The sequence below is a fragment of the Elephantulus edwardii genome, unplaced genomic scaffold (assembly GCF_000299155.1).
Source record: "Elephantulus edwardii isolate Elephantulus edwardi_28Jun2011 unplaced genomic scaffold, EleEdw1.0 scaffold00089, whole genome shotgun sequence".
NCBI classification, from domain to species: domain Eukaryota; kingdom Metazoa; phylum Chordata; class Mammalia; order Macroscelidea; family Macroscelididae; genus Elephantulus; species Elephantulus edwardii.
In genome coordinates, this window is record NW_006399839.1 from 2,918,907 (window position 1) to 2,932,757 (window position 13,851).

The 13,851-nt window shown below is 44.0% G+C and overlaps 1 protein-coding gene across 2 annotated transcripts in view; it reads right to left on the minus strand.

Annotated features, from left to right (window-relative positions):
• Positions 1 to 13,851, minus strand: part of FBXO21 (F-box protein 21) — a 37,728-nt gene that overhangs the window by 23,375 nt on the left and 502 nt on the right. For both annotated transcript variants that reach the window (XM_006890403.1, XM_006890402.1), the window contains exons 2-4: positions 13,044 to 13,179; positions 11,173 to 11,267; positions 1,412 to 1,533 (exon numbers count right to left, since the gene is read on the minus strand). In XM_006890403.1, the coding sequence (XP_006890465.1) occupies positions 1,412 to 1,533; positions 11,173 to 11,267; positions 13,044 to 13,179 (353 nt within the window). The remainder of the gene's footprint in view (positions 1 to 1,411; positions 1,534 to 11,172; positions 11,268 to 13,043; positions 13,180 to 13,851) is intronic.

Below are 13,851 nucleotides of genomic sequence, written 5' to 3' on the forward strand. Positions count from 1 at the left end.
ACCAGTTTAGACAATCACGGGGCAAAGGAGGAAAGGGACTGAAACGGTCACACCCTTACTTCAAAACAAGAATTTATGGGAGTGTTATTGTAACAGCAGAAGAGTCAAGAACTGAAGGAAAAAAGAAGACACATTTTGCTCCTATTCCACTTCACAGGAACAAAAAGCTGTTCCTTTCATCATACCTGCCTGCTCAACTTCTTCCTACTTCCTGTTATGCGTGAGCAGACTCACTGAGGTTCAAGAACATTTGGTCCTTATTAATCTTGAGCCCAAAGCAGTGAAGGGATTTGTTCAAGGTTAGGTGGAGACAGAACTGGATACGCTTCTTTCTGGCTTGAAAATGGTGCTTTGAAGCTTAGAAAAACGTCGACTTAATCTCATTAGGGGAAATAGCAGTCTTACATGCTCTGGACCAGTGAAGTATCTTGAGAAAACTTCCTGGGCCCCTCAACGAAGAGACCGCTACAACAATTGCAACAAATGGGCCAAACACACCAAAAACTGTGAAAACAGCACAGGAAAGCACTGCTTTCTGCTATACATGAGGTCATAATGAATTGGAGCAATGACACTTGAAAATAACTAACTAAACCCCCCCAAAATGAGAGCCAGAACACAAACAGAAGCATGCACACGGGTGTGTATCACAGCATTATTCACAACAACAAAGCGATGCAAGCAGCCCAAGTGCACACGGACAACTGAACGGATAAACTACGGTACACTCACACAGTGGAGTATTATGTAGCATTGGAAAAACACAGTATGGATGAGTCTGGAAGACATTACGCTGAATGACACATCCCAAAAGGACAAATACTGCATAAGCCCGCCCAATGTATAAGAGGATCAATGGGGAAATTTGGGGAGAGATAGAAGAGAATGAGCAGATAATGAACAATGCACTGCAACGGGGGGCAGGAAGGACAATCTGAAAGACTGGACTATTAATAGTCTGGAACATGATGAGGGAATTGAGGGAAAGAGAAGGATGAATAAATGAATGAAAACCAATCTCTTTGTGAATCTTCACTAAAAAGAAAAAAAGAAAAACAGCAACAAGAACAAGATTTTGAGAAAATCCTAGTTTAGAATTTAACATACTATGTAATTCTACTTCCAGAAATCCCTGGAGTATAGCTTTCTCCTCTTTGCTTTACCACCAGCAAGAGTTTCCAATACTAATAAGACTATTCAGCTATCTATAAAAATAGTGATCTTTAGCGTTGCTGGCCTAGTGGTAAGGAGCTGAGCTGAAGCCAGGTGGTACGAAGCCACCTGCTGCTCGAGGGAGAAAGGTGTGCAGTCTCCTGAGCAATTTACAGCTTCTGAAAATCTGCTGCACGGTCAGCTATGAGTCAGTTCCAACTCGAGGGTATAAACAACAGTATGTCCAAGAAAGACTCACCTTCAAGATACGATTCGTAGTCATCAGGCTGCTGAAGAAAAGCCTTAAGATTATTTAAAATCTTTTGTTGGCGTAGGTAGTATAGAATTTTCTTTGCATAGTATTTCCAAGTCAAAGCTTTTCTACAAAGGAAAAAGAAACAGTGAAATACACAAATCACCAAGAACGAAGATTTAGAAATTCTCAATTATCTTTTGAAACACACTTTTTATATCAATAATTCCTGGTAAAGGTCTACTCAGTGAGAAAACCAGACACGAACATGCAGTGTTTAATATTAAACGGTACCATTTAACACTAAGCATTTATAATGTAGCACTAAACTAGCTGTACTGAAATGTGAGAAACCATTACCTGCCTGGGCTCAGATCTACTTTCCCTGGGAGAAGAACTAAGTGCTTAAATCAATGCTCTTGGTGTCACAATAGTTAAGCACTCATCTGCTCACCAGAGAGTTGGCGGTTCAAACCCACCAGCTGCTTTGGGAGAAAGATGGAACAGTCTTACAGATAAAGATATTACAGCCTCGAGCAGACACCCCAGGGGGCAAGCTCTCCTGTTAAACCTGGGTTTTCTAAGAGACTGAACTGACTCCAGGCACACAACAAAATATGAGCAGGTAAGGAGCCCTGGAGATAGAGTGGCTGACTGCTTGGCTGCTCACTGAAAGGTTGAGCCCATCAGCTATTCGGTGGGAGAAAAGCCCTCGTGACTTGATTTCATGACAATTTACAGCGCCAGCAAGCCCAGCGGGCAGTTGTACTCTGCTACACCACAGTAAGACTCTGACAGCAACAGGTCTGGCTGGGGTTTGGTGAAAGGGAATGAAGGTGAAGAGCTGGGACATTAGAGACGGTGGGGAGGTGGTGCTCCTTGCTCCCATTCTTCCCTCCTCCTGTATTCTCTGCTGTGCTCATCTCATCTACTCTCATGGTTTCAGGTAGTATCTATCAAGAAAGCGCTATCCACTTCCCAGACCAGAGTCTCCCTGTTTCCGGCCCTGCACAGCCAACTTCTCCTCGCATCCCACCTGGACATCCGGGAACACCTTTCTATCTCCCTTCTCCACCGTCGATCCCATCTCGAATCAAGGCAACTCTTCATTGTTCAAATTAGGTCCACACCTGGGAACCAGCTTTGACTCCCTGCTGTCCCTCAGAATCCGTAACCGTCAGTCAATCCCATTAATTTTATCTTCAACACACATGCCTCAAAGCCACCATCATCTACTGTCTGACAGCAACGTCCTTCCTCACTGGGATTCCTGCCTCTGGCCTGGACCCTCTGCAGTCTAGACCCAATACGGTGGTCAGAGTGAGCCTGTTAAAAGGTTTAGGCCAGGTGACAATTCTCTTCTGCTTCAAATTCTCCAATGGTTTCCACTTGATAAAAGGCCCAAGGCCTAAAGATGGACTCTAAAAGGCCCCTGAAACGCTCACCCCATCGCCTCCCTCACCTCAATTCTCATCCCTCCCAGCACCCTCTGGCTTCCCTGCTGTTCTGTCAACACCGCTGGCTGATGGCTCACTTCTGTCTTCACACTGTTCCCTCTGCCTGGAACAGAGGACCCTCTCCCTGGAGATGTGCAGTCGATTACCTCACTCCCCTCCTTTCAGGTCTGTCAATCTGAGTAAGGACCTCATCTCACATTCAAAATCACAACCACTCCTCTGTCCCTTGATTACTACTTTGCAGTATTATTTATCATTTCCCAGCATACTACACCACATACTCTAGTAGATTTAACACTCATCTCCACAGAATGTATGGCTCCACGGGGAGGGGGAAGGGTTTTCTGTCTTGTTCACTGCTGTATCCCAGGGAACAATACGTGGTCCATAACAGGGGCTCAATAAATACTTGTTAAGATCAATGACATCTTTTCCTAACGGTGCTAAAGCCTCACAGGGATGATGGGAAATCGGAGGAACAGAGAGTAACCATTGATCAGGTTGACTCCATAAAGGAACCAAGACTGCATTTTCCCGAACTGCTCTGACTCCTTTTCAAGAGTTGAGTCGTCAAATACACGCATCTAGGAAACAGCATGAAACAAATGAACAGCTTAATCAATGAAGCACAACAAATTCTTTCAAGGCAAACTCCCTTGTACTCACCACTCAGGCAGAAGCCCTCTGCAGGCCCCCTTTCCTCCTCTACTGTTCATCACAATGCACGCTTCTACTGTAATCACACTTGAGTGTATAATTTTATTATCAAACGTGTTGCCCAAGCACTCGAGTCTAATGTGACTTCTGCATCCACTTGGTGGAGTTTACCCTGCACATGTCTTCCGTGCACTTGGGCCCCCAGCGCGGACACCTGGCACCAGGACCTCACAGGTGGCAGTGTGCGCGCCTGTGAGAAGCAATGATGCCTGCTTGTCTACTTTTGTGACATCAGCAGTCAATGATTCTCCCTGTCCAGGTCCACTAATGGGCTAGGGTGCTGACATTCTGAAAAACAGCATTCCTTCTTCATTCATTAGCTGAAATGCTTCTGTAAAGCTTCCTCTCATCTACAATATGGCCTGGTGGTGGCACGGCACAGAAAGGCAGGACAATGTGCCTCTCTTTCAATTACCCATTTTCCAAATGATTTGAGTTTCCTCTTATCCTTTAGTGGGGACCAACAGGTTCTACTGCTTGTAATAACACAGAGTTAAACAAACCATCACTGATGAGTTTTAACCTGCTGAGTCAGTTACTATTAACAGTGATGTGCAAATGGTCACTTCCTTGGCCACTGGATGCCTCTTTCTGCTGGCCCCTGAATACTTCTGACATGACCTTCTGGTAACTTCCTCTTCAGCTAGGGTGCAGCCTCATTTTCTAGAATTCTTACCCTGGACCTAGAATCAGTCATGTCTCCAAATTTGCTGGCTTCAAACAGTTTGTTAAGACAGATCAGCCCAACAGGTTGGTTACTGTCAAGATTATCTAGCAGTGGATGATTTCAGCAAACAGAAATTCCTCTCTTCATTTAGGAGGTTAGGCGCCAGCTCGAAGGAAGGGCTTTCTCTCCTGTCTGGTTCTGGAGGAAGGTACTTGTCTCATTTCAACGTCTGGGGGCCGAGAGTTCCTTGGAGACCTTCAAGGGCCTGGGGCACCAATCATTCCTCAGGTGAGGAGGTTCTCCTAGCAGGGTGGAGTCTGAAGAACGTGGGCCATCTTTGCTCCTTTCTCGGCAATGGGTCCCTTTTCTGCTTACCTCTCACTGCAGCCACTGCGTCAGTCTCCGCTACTGGAGCCTCCTGGTAACACGCATCAAGCAGGATTTAAGGAGCATTCTGTTTGCACTTCTTTTAAGATTGATTTGTTGGTTATTTGTCAACAGAGTAATTCACAAATACATATACACATGGTGCTGGTGGTGTAGTAGGTTAAGAGCTGGGCTGAGAACCAAAAGGTTGGCAGTTCAAACCCACTAACCACTCCATGGAAGAACAGCAATTACCCCTCATTAAGATCGACAGCCTCAAAAACTTGATGGGTCGCTACAGATTACAACTGACTTGCAGGAACGGGGTTAGTTTTTTTGGTTATACTTATGCAATATTGTCATAATTAAAGGGAACCCTGGTGGTGCACTGGTTAAGTGGTTGCTAACTGAAAGGATAGCCGCTGGAACCCACCAGTAACTTGCTGGGCTAAAGAAGCAGGGGTCTGCTCCCACAAAGATGCCCGTCTGTGGGACAGCGACTGGGCTTGGTGACTAGATCTAAAGATAAAAAGCCTCCTCAGGATATTTTAGAACTCCATGGCTTCTCGTTTACATTTATATTGTTTTTCTTCCAGGAGAATTCTAGATCTCCCAGGATACCAGGGGTGACAGAAGTAGAATATTACATAATTACTCATTTGCTTAATTCCAAATCACACTCTCACACAATCTTACACACATATACCATTCTCAGGATTATACTGACACTACCTTTTTGATTCATGAAAACAGCCACGTTTCATACCTGCCTCTTCCCTTTTTTATCTATTTTCTAAACAATTATACCGTATCTACATTAACAGAACTAGAGCCAATACATCCAATACCTACTCCCCTAAAGCTCATCTTTAGAGTTAGTCCTGTAAGTACTGAGGAATCTACGCTCACCACCAGTATTTAGGTCACTGACCCTGGATATTCTGGTGGTTTGAAGCTCATATTCTAACAAATTGCATAGGAAGGGTTCAAGAACTCCCTGGTTTTGCAAGCTGGTAAGTCAGCCTGTGGCTTTACACTTGGAAGTCAGTTTGGCTGGATATAAAAATGCCTGGCCGACAATTCCAAGTTACTCCTGCTCCCTCTGGGATACAGCACTGCTGTTGGAAAGCCAGATGATATCCTGATTTTCTTTCCCTTATGAATGATGTCATCTTTCTTGCTTGGATGTCCAAAGGACACTTCTTTATTGATCAAAAGTCTGTGTTTTTAGGAGACTGTGTCCAAGTTCTGGCCATTTGGGGTCATCTTTCTCAGGTAAAGCATATGGCCTTTTGATCTTTATTGTAGTATGTTTTTAAGACCCCTTGGAATCATATAAGCTGTTTTCAAGTATCCCAGGAATGGAAGATTAGCAAGTTAAGCAAAGTGACAGAATATCTTTCCCCTTTATACATTTTCCGATGAGTGAATACAAGCAAGGTCCTTTGTGAAAACCACTACCTCAACGTGACAGCCTTTTCTGTCATTTAAAAACAACTCTCTGGTTGAGGTGTCAGGTTAAAGAGTAAAATATGTATACTATATATTTCTTAACTGGCTGTAACAATCTATGTTTTTTTATTGGTTATCTATATTTAATCTCCTCCCCCCCCCAATTTGGTAGTAAGATTGTAATTTAACATTTTTTTTTGAATGGTGAATTTCCAGCTTTTTTACTTGAGTGTCATCTACCTGGTCACTAAAAAATAGGAATTTCAGATGATTAACTGTGCTCATGCAGAACCTAGTACAGAGACTCAGAAGCAATTACTTGAACAGATAGCATGGTATGTTGTTGTTGTTAGGTGCCGCTGAGTCGAGCATGACCCATAGAGACCTTATGAACAAAAGATCTGAACCCTGTTCTAGCCTGCGCCATCCTCACATTTTCTGACACTCAAGAGTCCACTGCAGCAGTCACCATGTCTGTCCACCTGGTCAAGGGTCTTCCTCTCCTTCGTCGACCCTCTACCCTTCCCAGCATCATGTCCCTCTCCATGGAATAGCCCCCTCCTAGCAACATGTTCAAAGTAGGTGAGGTGAAGCCTTGCCTCCAAAGAGCACTCTAGCTGCACCATTTCCAAAACACATCTGTTCATTCTCTTGACCGTCCATGGGATGTTCAGTGCTCTTCTCCAACATCACAGCTCAAAGGTATCAATTCTATTCCTGTCATCCTTATTCACTGTCCAGGTCTTGGGTGCACAGCTAGTAACTGGAAAGATTATGGCCTGAATCACATGCATCTTAGTCCTCAAACTGGCATCACTACTCCTCAATAGTTTGGTAAGGTCCCTAACTGCAGATTTTCCCAGTGCAATGTGTCTCCTTATTTCCTGACTGCTCAAACCAATGGTGTTAATTGTGGATCCAAACAAAATGACATAGAGTGGTTTAAAATCAGGAAAGCTGTGTTATCAGGGTTGTGTGTTTTCACTACAGCTCTTCAATCTGTCTTGTGAACAAATAATCTAAGAAGCTGGCCCAAGAGGAAGGAAGTGGTATCAGGATTAAAGACTCTTTAACAACATGAGATAGGCAGATGACATAACTTTGCCTGGTGAAAGCAAAAAGGATTTGAAGCATTTTCTGATGAAATCAAAGACTACAGTTTTCATTACAGACTACCTAAAACAAAACTACACTAAAACGAAAATTTTCACAGCTGAACATAATCTGTGAAAATAAACTGGAGAAAATACTGACATCAAAGATTTAATTCAATCCACAATCGATGCCTCTGGAAGCAGCAGTGCAGTCAAGAAATCAAATGATGCAGTTATTGGGCTGCAGAAGACTTCTTTAAAGGGTTAAATAGCAAAGAAGTCAATTAGAGATCTAAGGTGCACCTAATTCAAGCCATGACATTTTCCATCACTTCATACAGTTTTAAAAGATGAACAACTGATGCTTTTGACTTATGGTGCTGGTGAAAAATATGGACCATACCATGGACTGCCAGAAAAATGAAGACGTGTAGCCAGAGTGCTCCTCAGACACCCCAGACTTGGTTGTACGTACTTTGGACATATTATTATCAAGAAGGCCCAGCCCCTAACTCACTAAGCTTGATAAACAGAGGAAGGCCTCAACGAGACAGACTGACAACAGCCGCACCATTGGGCTCCAACACAGCGATGATTCTGAGTAAGAATGGTGCAGGATCAGGTAGTGCTGGGCTGTCCTGTGTATGGGGGTCACGAGCAAGTTGACCTGCCGTGACAGTTATTAGAACACTTTTCTGCTTCACAGAAACGTCTAACACTTCTGAATCACTCTGTTTGCTAAGGAGGCCTCCCTACATCATACCTGCTGTCTTTTTTTCTTACAAAATTTCTACTGTGATAAAAGTTAAAATTTGTGCTGTGCAATTCTTGGGAATTTAGTTTATATGTGATACAATTTTTACTTTCTTGCAGGTGGACACTCAGTCCCAGAACCCTGTATTTAATCTCCCTTTTCCCCCCTCAGAGTTGAAATATTAATTTTCATTCTAGGACATGCTTCTGAATTTCCCTTTGACAGTGATGAGGTGATTTTTAGTTAAACCCCACATTCTTTTGAATATAGTAGCTTTGCAGTACGTCTTAATACCAAGTGATTCCAGTTTCCCTATTGTGATTAAAAATTTTTGTTTCTTAGCTCTTCTTGAAAAAATATTTTTCTTTACATCTTTGAATCAACACTATCCAAATAAATCAACCCAATCCCTTTCCCCAGCCCTACAAAACCCCTGTACCGGCATTCGGCTTAAGCATTCATTTTAAGTCCTTCAATTTAAAGCTGTGCAAAGTCATATTTCATGCTCTTCAATAACTTTCTCTACTCTTCTAGGAAAGTCACTCCCAGGAAGCTGTTCCTTAGAAGGAAAACTACTACAAACAGCACGATTCACCAAATGGGGAAGGTGGATGGGGTTCATGGAGAGAATTGTTAGATAAACTTACACGGCACACAATTTCAACTTTACCAGTGGATCAGATTTCCAGAAGGAATGAGGGAGAAAAAAGGAGAGCAAGAGAAATGTTATCTTATATGACCTCAGTTTGGGGAAATAATGTTACCCCTGCCTCTATAATGTATCTTATATGAAAAAATACATCCCAGGCTGTTACCAAGAGCTCAGGGTTGGGGCAGGGAAGGTCTTACAAATGGAAGGAATCAGAGGAAGGAAGTAAAGGACTCTGAACCAGCTGTTTGCATTAACCCCGACTAACCCAGCATGTGTTCGACCACATGGAAAAGTACAAATGACAAGTAACTTTTTAGTCCTAAGACTGCACAATGCTATTAGATTTCACTTCAATTCATTTATAGATAAACTAAAATAGCAACAGAGAAACGACCTCTGTGTCTGAGCTTACCCCAGTCTTACAATAGAGACACATCTCCCCGCCGGCAGCTTTGTCAGGGGGGCTGTGGTACAAAACGCTGTTCTCCACCCCAGAAACATAGCAACCTAAACAGTCTCTATCTGTTGTTGAGCTGATTTTCCAATAAACCCCCTCTTATTTATTTTAGTAAGATTTTGCTGTGCTTCTGATGAAAGTCTCAACAGCAAATTAGACTCCCCCTTTGACAGCTTCTACACTGATGAATGACTGACGTTTTGCATTTTTCACATGTAATGTGTCAACATTCTCATTAATCGTGCTCTGGTTGTTTGATTTCGTTTCCCTACCCTCTTCACTTGGCATCTTTGCTGTGAATTAAATGCTGAGCTTTCCAGACTCACGCCTACTGCCCTTGCGTGAATTCTGAGTCATGGTGACCCTACAGTGTCCAGGACGGGGAATCTTTACCAGAAGACTCTGCTCATCTTTATTCCAAGGAGCAGCTGACAGATTCATTTTAGGCCTTTGGTTAGCAGCCCAAAAAAGGGGTTTGCTATTGCGTTGTTGTGTTTTGGTTTTTTTTTTTTTAAAAAAAAAAAGATATGAAAGAAAGCACACTCTAATGGGTTGTTGCGTGCTGAAGTCAGAACTGATCCAAGAGCTGACCCTCCAGCGTGGTGCCAGAGGCTGTAAAGGGCATGGGAGAAGAGGGGCCATCCTCTACCCTGGGGCAGCTGGTAAATCCCATTCAGTCAGCCACAGGCCTCCGGAGCTCCCTGACCTAATGGTAAAGAGCCTTTATTCTGTGTGTCATGACGCTTTTCTGTTAGGTGATGGATGACCTTTCCTTAGGAAGATGCTAACCTGGTTTTCTGACTAGATTTTTTCATCACGAGAAGGGTTTTCAAAACTTTCAGAGCAGAAAATCTTTTCTGCATTGATAAGCTAAGCAGGAAGCCAGGTCACCTGTCAAGAAACCTAGAAATTAGCCTTCAGTGCAGAAAAGATAACGCAGGAACAAGAAGCTACAAGGAAGAAGAGATAATAGGTGCTGGACAAAGAAGACACAATCAGGAGAGTCTGCCTGGAATGCTGCAGGCCTGGTGAACACTATCACCTGAGAGCCCCAGCAGCTAAAATGCTCACGGACATTTTTTACCAAAATTTCAAAATGAAGGGAAAAAAGAATCCATCACATTAAAACATGCCTGAGAATTTTAAAATTTGGTTTGTGTTCAGTCCTTCATATATTTTGCTTAGTAACATTAATTACAACTGATCAATGCTGTTTAGGGAGCTCTGGTGGGCTAGTGGTAAGGAACTATGCTGGCGACCTAAAGTTCAAATCCACCAATTTCTCTGCAGGAGAAAAATGGGCAATCAACGCCCATGTGATTTACTGCCTCTGAAAACCCCCTGCAGGGTCACATATGGTTGATGATACACAACAACAGCAAGGCTATTTTATTGTATCTTATCAAATTCTAACTCTATCAGCCTTTCCTTGCATCCTATCCATTCATTCACCCAACCCATTCACTGTTAATCAGATTGTCTGTTTTTTCCACATTGTCCTTCCCTTCACTTATTCCAATAAAGCAGTCACAGTCTAACCATTCATTTCCAATTCTCTCCCCAGCTCCTGTAACCATATTAGATTAAATCCCTCCATATGGAACCTTGTCTCTAGTTTTTTTTCTCTAACAGTGGTCTTACATACGACAGATGCATTTGGGGATGGTAGGTGAGGACAAACTAAAGGAAAACCATTGCCATCAAGTAGATCCCTCCGTGGAGAACTGTCCCGTAGGGTTTCTGAGGCTGTCAATCTTTTCTGAAGCAGACTACCTTGATTTCGACTGAGGAGCCCTTGGTAGTTCAAACCACTAAACTTTTGGTTAGCAGCCAAGGGCTAAACCACTACACCACTAGGGCTCTTACTGATATTAAAGGAAGCATAATTTATATGACCCAAATGTTCCTGAGGGACTTGACTGAGAGTAGAAATTATTAATCGTTTATTCTTTCCAAAAGGATTTTTTTTTGCAAAGTTCCTTTAAATATCAATCAACATTGTGTACTCACCTTTCAGACAAAAACTGTTAAAATGTGTAACATGGCAAGGCTCCTGAGATATTTTGAAACACATGTCCCAGGGTTCAAGGACATACAAAGTTAACATTAAAGCAAATGAACGCACAAATTCCTGCTAAAGCTGTGGCTTACCTTCCTTCCATATTCAGGATGCACACCAGTTCATCCTCAAAAAAGATTTCTGGTCCCTCAAGATTTTCAATGTCACTGAACCCATTACAAGGGACCTAAGAAGAAGACACAGACAAACAGGCCTCAATACTGAGATGACTCTGCTGCCACACACTAGCCTGAGGGACAAAGAAAGTGCTCTATTTACAGAGGGAAAAATCGCTGCCCTTCACTATACCGCACACCCACCACCCTGCGGAGGGAGAATGAGGAGCTGTTTGGCTCTTGGTTCCCTGGGAATGAACTATGTTCTCGTTGACTGAGATTTCGGAACATTGTTAACTCAAGAGTACTAAGGTGAGCTTTGAAATGGGAACTAGAAATACAAGTATTAAAAAAAAAAATCAAGGTAACTCTTTGCCATTCTCTACCCTGCGGACCAATGAGGTAAGAACAGGGCTTGGGGCAATTCTCGTAGTCCACTTCCTAAACTGAGCTGGTGTTGCAAATAATGTGTTTTAAGAGCCCCCTCAAGTTTAAAATTCTCTTACTTCTTCCACTTTCCCTTTGGAAGGTAGCCAAAAAATTTCAGCTCAACCTGGGTGCTTGCCGAGAACACGATGGTCCTGCGCCAGATTAGTCACCTATCCACAGTTCAATCTCCAGCACACTCTTGCTATGTTCAAGGCAAGGGCTTTATAGATAGTGAAGATGACAGATAGCCCATCACCCTCAAGGAAAGGCAAAGATGGCTTAAAAAGAGACGCAAAACCGGCCCAAGTAGAAGCTGTTGTTAATGCAAACTGGTGCATTAAACACATTTAGTGTCAAAACATGTATCAGTGAGCGCAAACCAATCAAAACCAGAATTTACATTTAGCCAGGTCAAAGGAGAACTAAACTTTGTCCACCCTAACTTGAAGAAACATTTATTTATAGCATAATTCTTAGAGTCTCTATTTATATTCTCCATGGGAGGAAGTTCAAATTTGCTCAAAGTCTAAGCTTTCCCCTTTTAAAGCAGGAAGTCTTTGAAATAGTTCAGATTTATGCACCCTATTAATTCGTAGTAGTGAAAACAGAAACAACAATAAAAACCCGAAGCACACAGAAAACAGGATCTGGGAAAGCAAGACAGTGGAATAAATCAAACTGACTGTAAAAAGACCTCAAAAGGAGAGGTCTTTTGTAATTGGTTTAGGGGAATGGACATTGCTATGGGCTGTTTTCCCAAGTTACAAAAAAGGTCTTCTGTGGGAGCGAATGATAGCCAAACTTTCACGAGGCATTTTTAGGGTAAGGGATAAAACCCACACATTTCTGGAATATTCAAAACAAATGCAGCAAAACAAACTTCCAAGGGATAATGAGTACAAGGCAGTTCTGCCCCGGGAGCCAAAGTTCTGATTTACACAGAACTTGCCCCCCCGCTACTCTCCTAAACACCGGGGTTCACAAAGAGCTAGATGCTGCGAAAGCCGGGGAGGAGAATCAGATTGATTTCTGTCAGCCCTTCTGGGAAAACAACTGGTGGCAATTTCGCTAGCATTCAATCCTTGGTGATCTTTCAAAATCAGGAATTGGCAAAGGCTGTGTAAGCCCCCTGAAGAGAAGAAGGAAAGCCGATCTGGAGCGGGCCCCCCACACTGTCATCTCCCCACCTCCGCCGTCCCCCCATTCTTCCTCTGACTTTAGAGAAGTGACGTTGGCAGGGGCTGATGACCTCATGCACACAATGACTCTTGCCATCCAGAGTAGGGCCTGGTGCGTGTTGAAAAGAGAAAGATAATAAAAGAAGAAGAAAAAAAAAAACAACCCAAAACTGGATGAGTGAACAGATGCAGACACAGACTCGAGAAGGCGCATGGACCCCCCCCCCCCCCCATCCTTACGTGCTCTGAAAAGAACCTCTTGGAAAAGGAGGCGACAATCTTCCGGGCTTCTAAGCCAGCTTTCTGTCGAACTTTATACTCCTCCAGCCAATTGACGTAGTCGGTGGGGCTGTAGTGTTTCATGAGGGAAGGCCATCTACGGGGACAGAAATACCCTCTTCAGTTTAGCAGAGCCGGGGCTGCAGAGGCAGGAGCATCAAAAGGCGGCCTTGGGGACACGGGATGGAGCCCTGGAGATGTCCCTGGGGCCATTCAGTGTGACCTTGGCCCGGCGACCCCAATGCTGTCCACTCCCCATGTATAAAATGGGGATGACAACAACAGCAATATTCCAGAAAGCAAGCAATGCCTGTCACCGTGCACCTTCCAAGAGCTGGGCCCCAAGCTGGTGTGTGCATGCAAACGTCTCGTAAACACAGTAAATCATCACTGTGCAAAAGTCAACGAATAAAGCTTACAAAAAAAAAAATATTAAAAAGGTGGGGGGGAAGTGGCCAGCACCCCCAAGGTCACCAGCGAGGAGGTGTCGGGGCCGAGATTCTGATCTCGGGGCGCAGCCCGCGATCTGTGCCCGGGACCAACAGCCCCGGGGGTCGCGGCGGAGCGGGGAGGACCGCGGGGCCCCTCGACCCGTGGAAACACTCTGGCACCGACTCGGGCACAAAAGCAGCGCGCAAAATGGATCAGCGGTGACACGGCCATCGTCATCCTTTCTGGATGCGCAATCCGGACCCCCCTCCCCCCCGGGGGACCGCTGCGGCGTGGCCCCGCGGGGCTGGCGGCCCGGAGGCCTTTGTTTGTCCGTCCG